Source organism: Chelon labrosus (assembly GCF_963514085.1).
Source record: "Chelon labrosus genome assembly, chromosome: 14".
In the NCBI taxonomy this organism is placed as follows: Eukaryota; Metazoa; Chordata; class Actinopteri; order Mugiliformes; family Mugilidae; genus Chelon; species Chelon labrosus.
In genome coordinates, this window is record NC_140347.1 from 10,994,706 (window position 1) to 11,011,558 (window position 16,853).

Genomic DNA, 16,853 nt, shown 5'->3' on the forward strand with positions numbered 1-16,853 from the left:
GCGTAACGATAACCACTGCTTGTTTTTTTTTTTTCAGATTCACTCATCCTTTTTTTTCCCGCTTTCTCTCTGTGTCTCCTGCAGCATTGGTGGGTTCCCTGTCCATGGGGATGATCTTCTTCTGTTCCCCCATCGTCAGCGTCTTCACCGACATGTACGGCTGCAGACTCACCGCAGTCACTGGCGCTGCCGTCGGCCTGGTCGGCCTAATGGCCAGCTCCTTTGTTAAGTAAGGAAACAATAAAGTTCGTGAAAGTGACATCACACCATCACTGCATTGATTACACACTGTGCATGATCTATACACTAACCCTTCATGACTTTAGTTAAAGGAGAACTCCGGCGCAAAATGAACCTGGGGTTAATAACACATGTGTACCGAGTTCGACCGTTCTCTGGTATTTGTTTTCATGCATTTGTTTTGTTAGTCAAATGTGACCAGTTTTCTTGCAAACCGCTAATTAACGTATAACGCTAGCCTTCGGGGCACACCTACACATAAAAAGAAATCGCTATTTCTATACCACTAACAAGGCTCACAATATCACCACACTTACACGGTAGCATAACTAGGGTCTCTACATGTAAACCGAAGCATTGAGAACTTTGCAAGTATACAGGTAGTTTATTAAAAAAGGAACACAGTACCGTTCATGTCTGGCTTGCATATCCAGGCGGGCGCCATCTTGGGGAAACTGAACTCTCTTCGTTCAGTGCTCTCAGTGCTTTCTTCCGGCAACAGACAGTTCAGTTTCCCCAAGATGGCGCCCGCCTGGATATGCGAGCCAGACGCCAACGGTACTGTATTCCTTTTTTAATAAACTGCCTGTATACTTGCAAAGTTCTCAATGCTTCGGTTTACATGTAGAGACCCTAGTTATGCTACCGTGTAAGTGTGGTGATATTGTGAGCCTTGTTAGTGGTATAGAAATAGCGATTTCTTTTTATGTGTCGGTGTGCCCCGAAGGCTAGCGTTATACGCTAAATAGCGGTTTGCAAAACTGGTCACATTTGACTAACAAAACAAATACATGAAAACAAATACCAGAGAACGGTCGGACTCGGTACACATGTGTTATTAACCCCAGGTTCATTTTGCGCCGGAGTTCTCCTTTAACATATCAGGCTCTGATACGGTTGCACGCCATTGGTAACACCTGGTTTGATAATCATTCATCATTTCAACATATCAGATAATCTTCCTCAGTAGATAAGAGTTTGCTGTTTTTATGGAACGGCTATGGCTATTTGTCTTAGCGTCTTCGATGTCAATGTTGACCTTAAAGTTGAGATTGAACATCCAGTCTCGCCTTTGGAAGCAGCAGTTAACAAAACTGCCCAACCACAAAGTCCTTTTAAACCGTGCCACATGATCTTCTTTAGTGGACATGGACACGTGTTACATTTAAACCAACGTCCTTAAAGTGCTGACAATCATGGAAATACGTGGTCAAGCTCCATCTGCTGACTGGTGTATAAAAGTTGATGAGTGCTCAATAACACAGCAGAACGTAGCACAAATCATGCATTTATTTATTGCTTATGCATAAATTAAAAAAACATTTATGTGTGTTCAGACCTGTAAAGAAAATTGCACTATAATATATTATGATGAAGTGTGCATTCACTGTAATTATGAGGAGTTACTGATGAAAACGCCGACGCCACAAAGAATATCTACATTTTATAAACTATATTTTATTTTTTTCAACCATAGACCAGTCAAAAGTGACAAAAACAACTCTCTAAGTAATGTTAATATAAATAAACCGCAACGATAAGCTGTGGCCGGTGTTTTGGTCGCATCATTACGTCATATTCGTTGGACCGCGCTGGCTGTCACACACAGTGAGTGACGTAGCACTCCGCGCCGACAGGTCTGATGGGGAATGATTGACAGCTAACCGTCATTACCGTTAGCGACGAGAATATTAAAACAAAGCAACCGCAGTAATGGCGTCAAAAAGAAGTTATCTCAGTGGCGGGAAAACGGAAGAAAAAGAAAACAGAGGGAAGAAAAGGATAAAAGTCAGGCATTTGTTGGTGATGTGGGCTGGATAGGTGGAGGTGAAACGTTGTTTAGCAAGTTTGTTTAATTGTCCTGCTAACTAGCTAACTAGCTAACTAGCTAGCTAACCGTCATTATCGTTAGCGAATGGTAATGACAACCCCTAGCTAGCTAGCTAGCTAACTAGCTGGATAAACGTTGCTTCATGACCGTTGGCTGATATAAAATGAGTTTGTCAATATGTGAATGGACTGACTGACTGACTCCAGACCCGTTTATTCATATTCATATTATTATTCATATTATTATTATTTTTATTCTGTATCTACTAGTAGTAGCAGAGCTAACGTCTGGCGAAGCTCCACAAATCCTAAAACAGAGAGAAGATGATGAAGAAAATGAAATATCTTCGCTTAAATTAGATCAGTAACATCGTTATTTATTAAAAGAACATGGTCCAGACGTGTTCTATAGGGAAAGTGACCTGAAATGACTTCTAATCAGTTCAACTCTATCATGTCTTGTCTGCTCTAAACTTTATTGCACCACTGGAAGTTAGATCCATGTCATCAGTCAAAAGGCAGATAACTGAAAACATCTACAGTCACAAAAAAGTAGAGCGCAGGTGGAAGAAATCTAGTCTGGTTGTTCATTTTAAATGTCGTTCAAGGACGCACACTTGCAATTCAGTAAAAATGTTTAAAAGGAAGTGAGATCAGCTTATTTCTCCAGCGTAATCTCAACCCGCCATCACAATGTTACGTCCAAGTGTAACGTAACATGTTCACGGACAAAATTAAATTCTAGCACTTAACTGTTGAAGTTGAATTGATCTCCCCCCCAAAAAAAAAACAAAGGACGCTCCTGCTACATTTTATCATCACGCTGTGGGCGGGAGGCTCTGGAGTAGCACTCTGTTGTTAATAATTTCCTAGAATCTCACACTTGCCCACACGTGAGGGGAACGCTCGCTCACACTGGCCCGCAGCAGTCGTGGGAAGCAGCGAGTGTTGCCGCCCTGACTTTGTTTTAACACAAAATAAGTGATAAAACAGTTGAATTACTACTGAATTACTTCACAAACTCAAGGCACACTGGGTTCTGCAGCACATAGTACAAGGTTTTATATATATATGAGCTTTAAACTGCATAAAGTTTCACACAAACTCAGGAACTGTCCTCTTGCCTTGAAAATACAACAACGCCTTTTTACATCGATGCATCTTCTTGTTTTGTTTCCCCGTAGATCCCTGGGTCCCTTGTACTTCACCTATGGCATCGTGTTCGCCTGCGGCTGCTCCTTCGCCTACCAGCCCAGCTTGGTCATCCTGGGCCACTACTTCAAGAACCGTCTGGGCCTGGTGAACGGCATCGTGACGGCCGGCAGCAGCATCTTCACCGTCGCCATGCCCTTCGTGCTGTCGCGCCTGCTGGAAAACCTGGGCCTCCACAACACCATGCGCGTCCTCTGCATCCTCATGTTCGTGCTGATGCTGGCCGGCTTCACCTACAGGCCCCTGCTGCCCGTCAAACCCAAGAACTCCCAGACGGGCTCGCGCATGCGCCAGATCTTCAACGTCAACATCTGGAAGTCTTGGGGGTACCGCATCTGGGCGTTCGGCATCCCGGCAGCACTTTATGGTTACTTTGTGCCTTACGTTCACCTGGTGAGTTATTTTTATTTCATCAAAATTTGATTACAGTCACTTTAACACATATTGTGTGGCTATGTCCTGGCTCACCCTCTGGGCAAAGGGTCAATCAGATACCAACACATAAAAGCTAACTTCTTCTTGTGAGGGGCTGCAGAGGAGAGAGTCTGGATGTGTTGGGACGGACTCAGGCGGTGACTGTTTATTTGGACACGGCGACTCTGTTATTGGAGGGAGATCAGTCTGTCCCAGGGATCCCTGCCTCTGTTTTCCCCCCAACACTTCTCCTGTGTCTCTACTCAGACTGGAACACCACAGGGGCCCCCGGCTGCAGCCTCAGCACCACCCCTGGCCTTACAGACCCCTGTCCCCGTTCTTCCCTAGACGTAGCGCCCCTCCCCTCCCCTGTACTTAAAGTCAAGTCCAGGCTTTGTGAAACTGCATGGGAAAAAACAGAAGAAGAAGGAAAAAACAAGTCAAACGGCACATTGTTTGGACTCTCAGGAAGCAAAAGGGCTATCAGGCCCTCAAAACCTCCCCGTACCTTTTGTGTCTAGGGTCTTGAGCGTAAGTGCGCGTTTCCCAGAACAAAATGCCGAGCGCAGCCCTTTTTTTTTTTTTTTTTTTTTTTTTATAGAAGCGCTGCCCCTGCTCCTGCTCCGTGCCTGTTTTTCCTCTTGACGTAGCTGCACATATCTCAAGACTGTTAAGGAGTAAAGTCCAGTGTCAGACGCACGCCTTTTCACATATTGCCGATTCTGCAGTTGGACCGTATTTGCTCTGTAAATGAGTTGATAAAAGGTGTGCGTTGCCAAGCGCAGGGAGCCGAATGTGAAATGTGAAAGACCAGCAAATTAGAAAGTTGTTTCTTATCGTCATCCCTCCCTTTTTCCTGAATCAGCGCGGCGTGAGTCGCAGTGGATTCCCTGTAAAGAAGACACTTTTTTCCGTAGAAAGCTGTCTCTGCTTTTAAAACACGTTTGTTTCAGTGTGTTTAATGAGGAGCACCTGCTGGGCTGCAGTGTGTGGGCTGGGGGAGAGAGAGAGAGAGAGAGAGAGGGCTGGATGTTTAATGACCATTAAGAAGCCAAGAGCAGAGAGAGCAGAGGGAAGAAGGTGGGTCGGTCGGTGCGCGCTGGGGCTCGAAAAAGGGGAAAACCGTCCCTAGATCAGACTTCAGGAGCGTCGGTCCTCCCTCCTCAGCGTGGAAAAAGTTGTGGAAGATTAAGGTTGTAAATCAAATGCATTGTGGGAAATGTAGTTCGCTTGTTGGCTTGTTGTTAAAAGTGTTTTTGTTTATTCTGCAGAGTTACAAGGTTACCTGCCAGACTGAGGGTTTGAATCACATGTGCCTTTCAAGTTCCTGAAAAACGTGATCAAACACACGCTCGTCAAAAAAAAATAAAAGGCAAACATCCTGCTGCAATCTCTGGTACTCTGGTTGCTGCTCTGATACTCTCTGATAAGCCACAGTGTTCAGTCAAGTCAAGTCAAGTCAGTTCGGTTTAAATTAAATTAATATTTGTTTAGGATTCCTTTGCCAGACTTTTTTTAGTGGAAAAACGACTTCATGTGTTGCCACAGTGAAGTGACGTAGTGTACGAATGCCAACGCTCAGCGATAAAGAGCAGAATGGTTCAGACCAGAGCACCGTGTGTGTTTACCCGTCTAATCCCGTTAAAGACAGAGAGCGAGGCCGCACTTTGTCTCTCTCTCTCTCATTTTATTTGTCGTGAGAAAAAAAAACTCCACGTGACACAGCACCGTCCTGCCACCTAGCAGGAAGCCTCGAAATACATAACAGACATAATTGATGCAGCGTGTGAACGAGTCAGAGACAGGGGGACGTCTTCTCGTGTCTGCCTGAGAGATCGCTGCGTACGAGGGGGTCGTCTTTGATTGATTTTGTCCTGATATGTGGCCGGTAATCCAACAACAGTGTGACGTCGGAGCAGAGGCCCCGTCTGACTGACTGGTAGATCTCATTGACGTTACAAATCTCCTCATGTGGTTTTAGGTAAATGTTGTTGTTTTGCATCTCTGAATGCGTTCCTTCCTTCCTTCCTTCCTTCCTTACGTCATTGACATTGATTGAGTGCCATGTTATTTTGTGCCCGATGAAGAATCCAGCTCCTTTTTTTTTAATTATAAAAAATATATAACGGTGCAAGAAAAGAACATTACTATAAAGTAGGGATGTGCGACATTTCATCGTTTACGATATATCGTCAAAAGCATTCCCCCACGGTAAGAATATGTCATCCCGCGATAAAAACGATAAATTCCCATGGATGACGTATATACCGTAAATCATCTAATATTGGCCTGTATTCCATTAGCGGCCGGGTCTCCAACATTGGCCGGTCTCGCTGTCAGCGGAGGTAAATAAAGGCCGGTCTATAATAGCGGCCGGGGCTATTATTAGAACCATATCGGCGGGTCAGGGTTTCGGCGGCACGGTGTGGGAGGATCCCCTCAGCGGCATTTCCTCCGTGGCGGTGCGCCGCGACCGGCTCTGGGTCGGCCTGGAAGTGCTCGGGGCGAAGGTGGCTCCGGCCGCGAGCTTTACAGCGACCCCCCGCATCTCACCTCGCCGCTTCCCTGTGGTCGTGGAATCAGTGCTCACTGCGCCCAAGAACACTGCGGGGAGGGACGGGGCCCCCTCGCTCCCGGCGCGACTGCCCACTGGTTGCGGACTGTCCTCAGTGCGCCCTGACCGCGTTGCGCCGCTCATTTGTCGTTAATGTTCTGTATGCATACCATGTTATGGTAACTGTACGTTTTCAATAAATTAACCTAGTATTTTATAGGTTCAAATAGACACAAAATCTTGTTTTTATTCATTCTACTGGTAGTTCGTTTTGCTCAAATAGAAATTGAGGCCTGCCTCTAATTCTGGCCTCCTTCCAATAAAGGCCTGGACCGCGATGCGCTTGAGTAAAATAAAGGCCTGGGCCTGTATTAGAGGAAATACGGTATATGTGCACGACGCACTCGCAGCCCAACACTTGTGGAATACATTGACAAACTGACGGTGGCGGAAGGCGGAGCAGATAGACATATACACATAGACGCCTCATTGAGCGGGTCGGCCCGTTGTTGCGATACGTCAACATCGCTGCGATACGTCCATATTGGAGGAGGCAGCTCTGTCCCAAGAACCAATATGAGTGAATGGAGTGAACTTTATGGGAATGGCTAGGCGCTACGTCATCATGTCCAAAAAAGCCACTTCCGTGTCCATTCGCTAATATTCTAACGGTTACGGTGCTCTGTCAAACTGGACTACAACGGCATTAAAACGGTGCAGTGCTGTGTCCCGTGTTGCAATAACAGAAACGACGTGACCGATTTCCCCTCGACGTAAAAGAGAAGAAGAGATGGCTGAAGTTGATACGGTAAGTTGGATCTCAAATGATGAACATTAATAACAAAAATAATAATAATAACCGGCTAGCGATTACTAGCGAGCTAACGTTACTAGCTAGGTACTACTAGCTACTGCTAGCTGTTTGTTTCGTCAGCACTTCGACTTCCACTTAACGTTAGCTCGCTAGTAATCGCTAGCCGGTTATTATTATTATTTTTGTTATTAATGTTAGCGAATGGACACGGAAGTGGCTTTTTTGGACATGATGACGTCACACTAGCCATTCCCATTAAGCGTCTTCTACAAAGTGCTGTAAGTTAATGCCTCTTATTTGCATATTCACGCACGAACGTATATATTCAGGAAACTGATTCGAACCATAAACAACGTCTGATTACATTCTGAGTAGTTAATGTTACAGACGTTGTTTTTGGTTCCTTACGTTCGTGTGTGAATGTGCAAATGCTTATGGTACTTTGTAGAAGATGCTTAATAAAGTTCATTCCGTTGACTCGTATTAGTTCGCGGGACAGATCCAACATGGCGGCGACGCTGACGTACGGTCCAGCGCTCAATGAGGGGCTCTATGTCTACATGTCTATGGATACGCCAGGTAGCGAGGAGCTCGTTCCTAAACGAGGCTCCACCTCCATTATCTGGAACTGGTTTGGTTTTAAAAAGTCTTGACGCGGAGCAGCAACTTACAAAATGCAAGGTTTGCTAACAAATAGTGCATAAAAAGGACAGAAACACCACTAATGTGTTCCTCCGCCACCTCAAACACAAGCACAAACCAGAATATGAAGAAAGACAGAAAATGTGCAAGGATGCAGAAGCAGCGTCGACTTCATCCAAAGAGTCCGGTACAAAAAAACAAAAAACAACAAAATTTGCCGATGCATTATAGTCAAAAAGATTAGACTGAATTGGTGTTTATTTATTGTCATTTTTATCGTTAGCGTGATAAATACCAGAAATTATCAGGATAAAATTTTTAGTCCATATCGCCCATCCCTACTATAAAGCCACCTAAAATATAAAAAAAACACATTTTACAGTTGATCAAAACATCATTCTTTATTCGAGTATGAGCTCGAGCCATAAATTGTCTGCGATTACCAACTATTTATTTCTTTACGTCAGTTCAGCCAAGAAGGAGTTCTATGTTTATCATGTGAGCCTTTCAAACCTTTCGAACTCCAGCTGGGGGAACGCCAGACACATCTGGCTTCTTTATGCAAGCCTCCCTCCCCCCGGGGATCGGCCTTGATTGAGTGTGTGTGTGTGTATCATCAGTTACTCTGCTGATGCATGTCCACACGCTTGAACCTTCCCGCTGCCTGCAGCATCGCTGTTTGGGTGCGAGAACCCCCTCCGAGCAGGACACTCCTGAACGCCGAACATGTGGTTGTGGGATACTGACAAAGGCACGGAGTCATCCAGAGGTCTGTGCAGATTGATGGGGTGTGACTAGGAGAAGGGGATCAGGGGTGGTGATGGGGATTGTAGTGGAAACAGACAGACAGACGGACCCTTTGAGTCAGGTCTGCGTTAACCCTTCCTGGAGAAAAGCTGGCACGGCTCCACACAGCAGACCTTTGTCTCTCTGGCTCTCACACTCAGGCCTTCATACATTAGTGCTCTGGAGTTGGAGGAACATGGCTATAGCAACAAACACGTGAATAATTCTGGAAATAATCTGCAGCAACAGAACAATGGCTACTACAGTACAGAGCAATAGGAGCTGCTGCTCTGTTTGGGAAAACTTGACATCATGTGAAATCACTCATTTGGCTCCAGTGGTGCCAACACCCTCACTTATGACACAGAGGTTTCTGCCTAACTATGCAGAATGCTGACCTTTTTCTGTGCGCTTGAGGTATCACATCCTCAATTCAGAAAGTTAAGTAACACAACCATATGACTTTCAAGGAGACACATAGCCTGCTGAAAAACTGCTGTTGTGACTTATTTGATAACTTGTTTAAATCTCATGACGGGTCTAGACGTTGTTAAAGGGGAACTACGGTTTTTTCTACAACCTGGACCTTATTTCTGGCATAAAATACGACCGTTTACTCACCCATATAACTTGTGTGTAATTTGTAGTCGTTCGGGACGTATTTAGATCTGCGTATATCCTTATAATGGGGAGTGAATGGGGCACCGAAACGCAGCCTCTAAATAACGCATTATTTGCTATTTTTTTTCCGACATGGCTGAATATTTTTCCGATTCTGATGTTGTGGACGAACCACAGCATCGTCCAGGTCAGAAGACATCATCCGGCGTCTGTAGGTCAATCTACAGACCCCGGATGATGATGGCAGGTAACTCCGGACTCAACGGGGAACAGCACTGGCGTATCATAACAAAATATTGGTGACATGAGCGAGTTTCGCGGCAGATAATGCGCTATTTAGAGACTGCGTTTCGGTGCCCCATTCACTCCCATTATATGGATACATACCGATATAAATATCTCCCGAATGACTACAAATGACATAAAAGTTATATGGGTGAGTAAACGGTCGTATTTTATGCCAGAAATAAGGTCCAGTATAAAACTAAATAACCAAATATAAAACTCCTCTAATGTAAAAATGTAACACAATTCACTGCACTGTCTACAACGGATAATGGATCATTTACCACGGTTACACCCAGGAATCTTTTACACTAATCAGTGTAAGTTAAATGAGAATATTTAGTGTTAACAGCTCGTTTCACTTCACTTACAGTACATAATGTCTCTGGCGTGTGACTGATTTGTGGTTAACCTTATGACCTGAACAAACTGCACAACGAGACGGCTGCGTTCATCTGCTTCGTTTGTCGTTCTGCAGATGAATCACGTGGAGGAGCGCTTCGGCGCTGAGGCCAACAAAGAGGTTCTGCTCATGTGCATTGGCATCACGTCCGGCGTGGGCCGACTCATCTTCGGCAGGGTGGCGGACTACGTCAGCGGCGTCAACAAAGTCTACCTGCAGGTGAGTGTGCAGGCTGCACGGGGAAGCTCCGACCGCTGAAACCCTCCGAAACAGCATTTCAACGATCATGTGAGGATGTTGTGGTTATCCTTAACGTGCCTTTACATTATAAGCAGTCAAAAGCTTCAACTGAACCTTTCAGCTGTTATGTTTTCTCTAGTTTGACAAACTAGGCGCCCCCCCACGAGCAAGAAACGACCTCAAACTAACTCTCCCTTCCCCCTTCTAGGTGACTTCCTTCTTCGTCATCGGCCTTATGTCCATGATGATCCCGCTGTGCAACGTGTTCGGCGGGCTGATCGCCGTGTGCCTGCTGATGGGTCTCTTCGACGGCTGCTTCATCTGCATCATGGCGCCCATCGCCTTCGAGCTGGTCGGCTCCGACGACGTGTCCCAGGCCATCGGCTTCCTGCTGGGTCTGATGTCCGTGCCCATGACTGCGGGGCCCCCGATTGCAGGTAAAAAACCCAGAGATCGCGTTCACGCTCAGCTGCTGTAGACGCTGGCATGTGTGACACGTGTTCAAAATCTTGTAAAACAGTTTGGGACCTTTTTGTGAAGCTCCAGCTCCAGAGATACTAAAACCTGACCTCTGACATAGATGTTGTTTCTTAACCTTCTGGCTGATAAAGTCACTAACGTCCCCCCCAAGTCTCTGCGCTACAATCAGTGTGAGCTTACCTAATAGTTTACAGCCAGGCCGCGTATCTGTTCGTCGTATTTTAAACTGTTATCATCTAAAACCATCTTTATAAACATATATCCTCTGTTTATAGAAAGGTGTTATTCTGGTTCTGAAGTCCTGCTCTTCGTTTCCGTAAACAGAGTAGCCCTCGCTGTCAGACAAAAAGCATTCCTGCGGCGTTCTGATAAATCTCTTCGTACCTATCCAGAGATAAAAAACGAGAGCGATTGTTTTCTTGCAGATTTCCCAAAGTCTTTTGCCCCATCTAGTGTTAATTATGCACTTTTTTTTTTGTTTTGTTTTGTTCCTGGGTTGGCAGTAAATCAGAAACACATACGGTATGTACTCATCGTTACCTCCATGAGGCATGCATGTGACCAAACGTGCAGTGTGCGGAATCGCAGTCTATGTTTCCCCTTTATCAGTATCAGTTCATGTGCATCGGCTCATGTGAGCTTCATGTGCAGGACGCCTGAGAGACAAGTTCATTTTACTTAGAAAGAAAGAAGTGTTTGTGGTTGTTGGGTTTTTCCTGCTTCAGGAAGTTCAGAGGTCACGACTCAAGCTTAAGTGTCGTTAGCAGGTCTCAGCAGAGTGTTGCACAAGGAAGTAAATGTTTACAGACAGAGAGCGTCAACCTCCCCGTGGACAAACAAACACACCTCTCTGCATGTTTTCTTTCTTTTTTCTTTTGTTGAAGGCACATTAGAGCAGGGACTAGTGTCAAATTTACATCGAGTATCACAATAAAAAATATAAACGCAGGCTTACTGTCTGCCTCCTAGGATGTTTTTCTTTTTTAATTTTGAGGCCCACAGGAACATAATCAATACACAATTCAAAAAAATAATAATAAACAAATAAATACCTGAGGATTCTTGCGTGTAATAGTTGTGTTAAAGCTACTCAGTATAAATAAAAATACAAGGGAAGCCAAAAGACAGAAAGAGAGCGAAAGAATCTTCTCCAGCTTTAGAAAAGACGTGGTGTCCTTGAGCCACTGAGGGCCACAGGGAGCTTTATTCAACATCCATCTCACCAGTAAGGAAGTAAAAGCTAAAATATCTAATTGCTTAGTGGTAAACCAGTTACGGTCTTCTGGAAGTACAAATATGGCGACGCTGGGGGGGAGAGACTGTTAGGATCATTGAAAGTGTTTTTGACATGGTGTCAAAATAATTCGGTGAGAAAGTAGCGAGCAGGAGTAGAACATACGGGTTAAACTGTAGGATGAAGCATGACGTAGAGTCGGTGATACTGAGATAGACAGTCGAGTTTTAGAAATAAAGATATTTTCTGGTGCTACACTGCTTTGACTGTGGAGCTGTACCTATTTAATCTTAGTCAGGGGAGTGTAGATGCTTTGATTTAAGGTCTGATGTCTGCTTCTATCAAACCCACATGGTGAGTCTCAGCAGACGTCGTTATTAGCTGTGAATAGACACACTAGACACACACGGGTCTCCTCTGATGGTCCTGTTGGCTGTGGACCCTCGCAGGCTCCACTAAGGTCAGATCATGAGATAAACTAGACGTGTGACATGACATGAACGTGTCACGCTCAATCTGCTCCTCCTGCCGTTCAGATGTCGCACCCGCAGAAGTTTCGACCGTTATCGTCTTTTTCCTTCCTGATCCCGGTTGTTTTTCTTCTTGCAGGTTTCCTGAGGGATAAAATTGGCAACTACGACACGGCCTTCTACCTGGCAGGCGTCCCCCCCCTCATCGGAGGCGCCTTGCTGTGTACGATACCGTGGGCCGTGGCCAGGCAGCGGAGGTCGAAGGAGGCGCAGAGCAAGGACGCGGGCGTCACCGAGAAGATGATGGAGCACGAGAAGGCTCAGGGAGACGCGCAGTACAAAGCTGGGGAATCTGTCCTTTAAGTGACCCCCCCCCCCCACGCACAGACTGAAAGAGAGACACATGGGGTCAGACTGAGGCAGCTGCTGACCGGCAGTATTAAGATACTGTGTGTGTATGTGTGTGTGTTTGTGAGAGAGAGAGAGAGAGCATTTGTGTTTAGCCACGATTGTAATGACTGCCTACGGCAGGAGAAAAATGCCAAAGCGATGAAACATATCAGACAGATGACGAAGTAGAGCATGAATGTAATCCTGAAGAACTATGCATTAGACTGAACCGATCCTGCAGCAGACAGACTTGACATTTCAAATGAAAATAGGGAAAACTGCACATTTTAGGGGAATAAGATAGCCAGTGTCTCTACCCTCTACCAAAAACCCCACACATCAGACGTCAGACGGCATTCTTAGAGGACTTATTGTTATTATTCACAATCAGATGTCAACACTAACCTGTAGTTTTAGTTGCAGAAATGTGATTTAGATTTGTTTTGTGTCAGCCCCAAAGCAAACTGGCGTGCTACGGCTTCCATAGCGTGTCAAAGGGACTTACAGTAGCTACCGGGTCTGATCTGTAAAGAGGGGGGGACGCAGCTCGCCGAACGACATCTCTAACATCTGAAATGCTGACACAATATGTCATGACAAGCAGCTCCGTCCCAGAGGCTGGATCCAGGAAAATAATCGACTTGACTTGAATTGTCCTTGTGGCTGGTTTACCAAGCGGTCAGAGTGGGGCACCCAAAGACTCCAAGTTTCGCTGTGCCGCAAGTTGGCGTGTCTTAATTTGTGTGTGTGTGTGTGCTGCCAAAGTACAGCATCGGCCGAAACGATGAAAGGGAACACACGCGTGATTATCGCTCTGGACGTCCCATCGTCTGTTTACCACAGGGGGCCCGTCGTGGGTTAATCTACGTGACTGATTCGTGCAGATAAGGCTGCTTGTAAATCAAACTGTGTGTCTGAAAAACCTCTTCAGTGTTTTTTGTTTTTTTTTTACGATCGTATCTTTAAAGCAATAGTTGGAAAAATATGCACATTAGTCGTCTTGCGTCATTAAACACACGGCGAGACTGGAAACACGGGGAGAAGCTGCTAGCCTGGTGACGAACCTCTAAAGCTCAGTTATTATCACATTTAATCTTATTTCTTTCTTCATTACAAAAAAAAAATGTGCAAGAATTTGTTATAGGAATTAAACTAAATCCACTTTCATCCTTAAGGACGTAATATTGATTCATCGTTTGTATTAACCGATTATACTATTGAGCAGTTTTTCTTTTCAAAAAGCAGTGAGAGTTGTTTTTAAATGTTAAGCTATCTAGTATATACATCAACTGACGAAGTCCGGATTATATAAAAACATGTCCCTATGTCAACAACACATCATATGATAAATGAAATGGACCAAATATATAAAGTAGTAGTTCCTCACCACTCTATGAAAATACTATTCTACATTTACCTACAGTATCTTATCTTATCTATCGTGTCCCCTCTGCATTTCAAATGAGACTGTGGACGTGAGTTGGATTAATAATTGACTCTTCGAGCTGATCATTAACTTTCCTCCCAGTTCACTAACCTCCGTAGGAAGCTGTTTTTGTTTTATGTTTTCGTGTCGTATTTATTCTCGAGGAGGATGGCGTGTGCTGCTCTGTCGGCACGTCGCGTTCCTTTGCGTTTTCTTACGTTGCGTCCTTCAACGCCTACACCTTTAGTCAACGTGTGATTGACGTAAAGGCTCAACTTCACTACCTTGAAGACCAACATGTGCTGAAAGAGTGTCAGTCTTGTTTGCTTGCCACCACGCGTTTCCCCCAAAGTTGGTGAATTACTCATCGGCCCAAGTCAGAGACCTTTCGTAAAGTCGTAGAATTGCCGTGGGTCGATGTGTTTTTTTCCTCTGCAGACCTGTGACACACTCTACCTCAGATGATATTTGAACTGTACCCCCCCCCCCCCCTCCCTCCCCGTCCCCTGCCATCCCCGTCCCTACATCAGAGGCAGGCCAGCAGTTTGAGTCGTGTGACCGGACGAACGCAGATAAACTGGAAAGTCTTAACTTATTAGTCCACAGCTCAGTTATGTGTAACTTTACAGCGTTTAAATCTTTTCTACTCTCCGAATAGTTACGATAAAAGCACACGGCTTTGTGTCATGATGCTCGTGACTCTATAGCAGCCTTTATTTCTGTGCCATTATAGTGCGATCCACCAGCGAGACCCTCGAATGAACACTTAATCGAGAGACATCTGGATTTTGATTGTAAACCACATTTTAACGTTTTACTACAGTTATTAATTACATTTTTTGTAGAGATGCACTGAAAATTTTTGGCCAAAAATTTTTTTCGGCCTGAATTTTCAAAATGACCCGAAAGTTCATCTTCGGTTTTTGGCCAAAACTTTTTGGACTTTTATCGCGGAAACAACACGTGCAAGTAACAACCGCAGCAATTTTCGTACAAAAATGGCCCAAAAGTGCATTTTCTGTTTTTGGCTGAAAATGTTTTTCGGCCGAAAATGGCCCGAAAGTTAATTTTTGGCCGAAAATGGCCTGAAAGTTAATTTTCGGTTTTCGGCTAAAAAAATTTCGGACTTTTATCGCCGAAACAACACGTGCAAGCAACAACCGCAACAATTTGATGGCCCAACATTGCATTTTCTGCTTTCGGCCGAAAATTTTTGGTGCATCCCTAATTTTTTGTAGCGATCGCTTTACAAGTGCTTTCTCGAAATGATCAGCATCATCCAAAGATGGCAAAAAATATTATTATTACTATTATTCAGTGATGATTTTAGACCAAAATGTTTGGGAAAAGCTGCTTTAAGTTTACACGCAGAGTGTTTTCTTGTCTTTATATCGTCTACAGAGGCTTCAAGTGGCAAAGAGGAGTTTCGGAAAGCTAATCTGTCCCAATGTTTAGTGTATTCTGTTCAGTGTATTCTTTATTTGCTGGTATTATTTTTGGCATCCCATCCAACCACTTGCTTTATTGAGAATATCTGTGTTTGTGTGGACGGACGGATGAAACTTTGCTACTTTTTTTTTTTTTTTTTTTTGGTCTTAATTTCTCTTTCCTTAATTCTCAGTATTGATGTTTATTGTTTTCTTTGTGTTGCATGTGACTGAAAATTTATAGTGTTTTATGAGTAGCCCTACTTAAAAATGAATTTTCCCCTTTTCCTCTCAGTTGTAGGATATGTGGGGAACGGCGGTATATGCAATGTATGTAAACACAATCAGATTTCATCAATTTCAAGACAGTAAAAAGAAAATATGTGAAAGAATTTCACTGACTTTATCGTAATTTATCTGCGTGTGGTCTCATACGGTGTGACACGGCTGACCTTTGGCTTCTTCTGTGTGTAGGACATGGACTTAATCACTTCCTTGCAGTCTTGCCACTTAAAATCCTGCTTTTTTAAATGACCTCTAATCCATATTTGTGCGATTAAAGGTCTTGTGTTACCCTAAATTTACTCTCCTTTAGGGATTCTTCCCATGTCCTCCCTACAATTCACATGCTTTCATCAGGTTTCACTAGAGTAAACTCATCTTATTGAAGAAAGCAGGATTTCTTTTCAGTCTGAAGGTAAAGTCCCGCCCGAGGGCTCGACCTAGGGAGCAAATATTCTCAATGTATGGGGCGACCCAGGAGGTAATAAGTGTCCTATATGTGGATCTCCAATAGTTCAGGGGCCACATACAGCCCAAGTAACTGAGTAGCATAATAAGCTACGACAAAAACACCAGATTCTTCCATCGTTTTAGTGCAAATAAGTATAAAATTTTCAGTTAAGGTGCACTTGCAAATTCATCATTCAGATTGGACCCTCTGGGAGGCCGGTTTTGGCCCATGGGCCGCATGTTGCCAACAAATCGGTCTCCAGGGAGATTTCAGCACCTCACGGCCCGATTCCTTCCTGTTGTCGTTCTGTCCCGGAGGCTAATGTGGGACACTAATGTGAATAAATGTGAAAGTGCATCCTCGGTTCTCTGCGTGTTCATCCACGGTAATGGGAGCTGAGAAGGCTCTGCAGAGTGTAAAGGAAACAGCAGTGTCATGTTGCAGTGGGAACAAGGAGAACTCATGCAAAATATTACACAAATCATCTCTCGGACGACATTTTTCTTAAAAGGTTTTTGTCATCGTGAGGGCAGCAGCGTATATGGTGGTACTTCCTTGGAGGCGTTTGACGTAAATTAGGGCTAAGATGCAAACGATTAAGGTCCATCTCAAAAATAAATGTCTCCACTTTCTGAACATTCAGGTTCGGAAG

General features: G+C 44.4%; 1 protein-coding gene across 1 annotated transcript in view; it reads left to right on the forward strand.

The window, feature by feature from the left end:
• slc16a10 (solute carrier family 16 member 10) overlaps positions 1–16,540 on the forward strand; it is a 35,542-nt gene extending 19,002 nt beyond the window's left edge. Inside the window, exons 2-6 of the mRNA XM_084560741.1 lie at positions 85–229; positions 3,255–3,675; positions 9,877–10,020; positions 10,250–10,478; positions 12,365–16,540. Coding sequence (XP_084416867.1) covers positions 85–229; positions 3,255–3,675; positions 9,877–10,020; positions 10,250–10,478; positions 12,365–12,588 — 1,163 coding nt within the window. The 3' untranslated portion in view covers positions 12,589–16,540. The remainder of the gene's footprint in view (positions 1–84; positions 230–3,254; positions 3,676–9,876; positions 10,021–10,249; positions 10,479–12,364) is intronic.
• Positions 16,541–16,853: the final 313 nt, after the last annotated feature.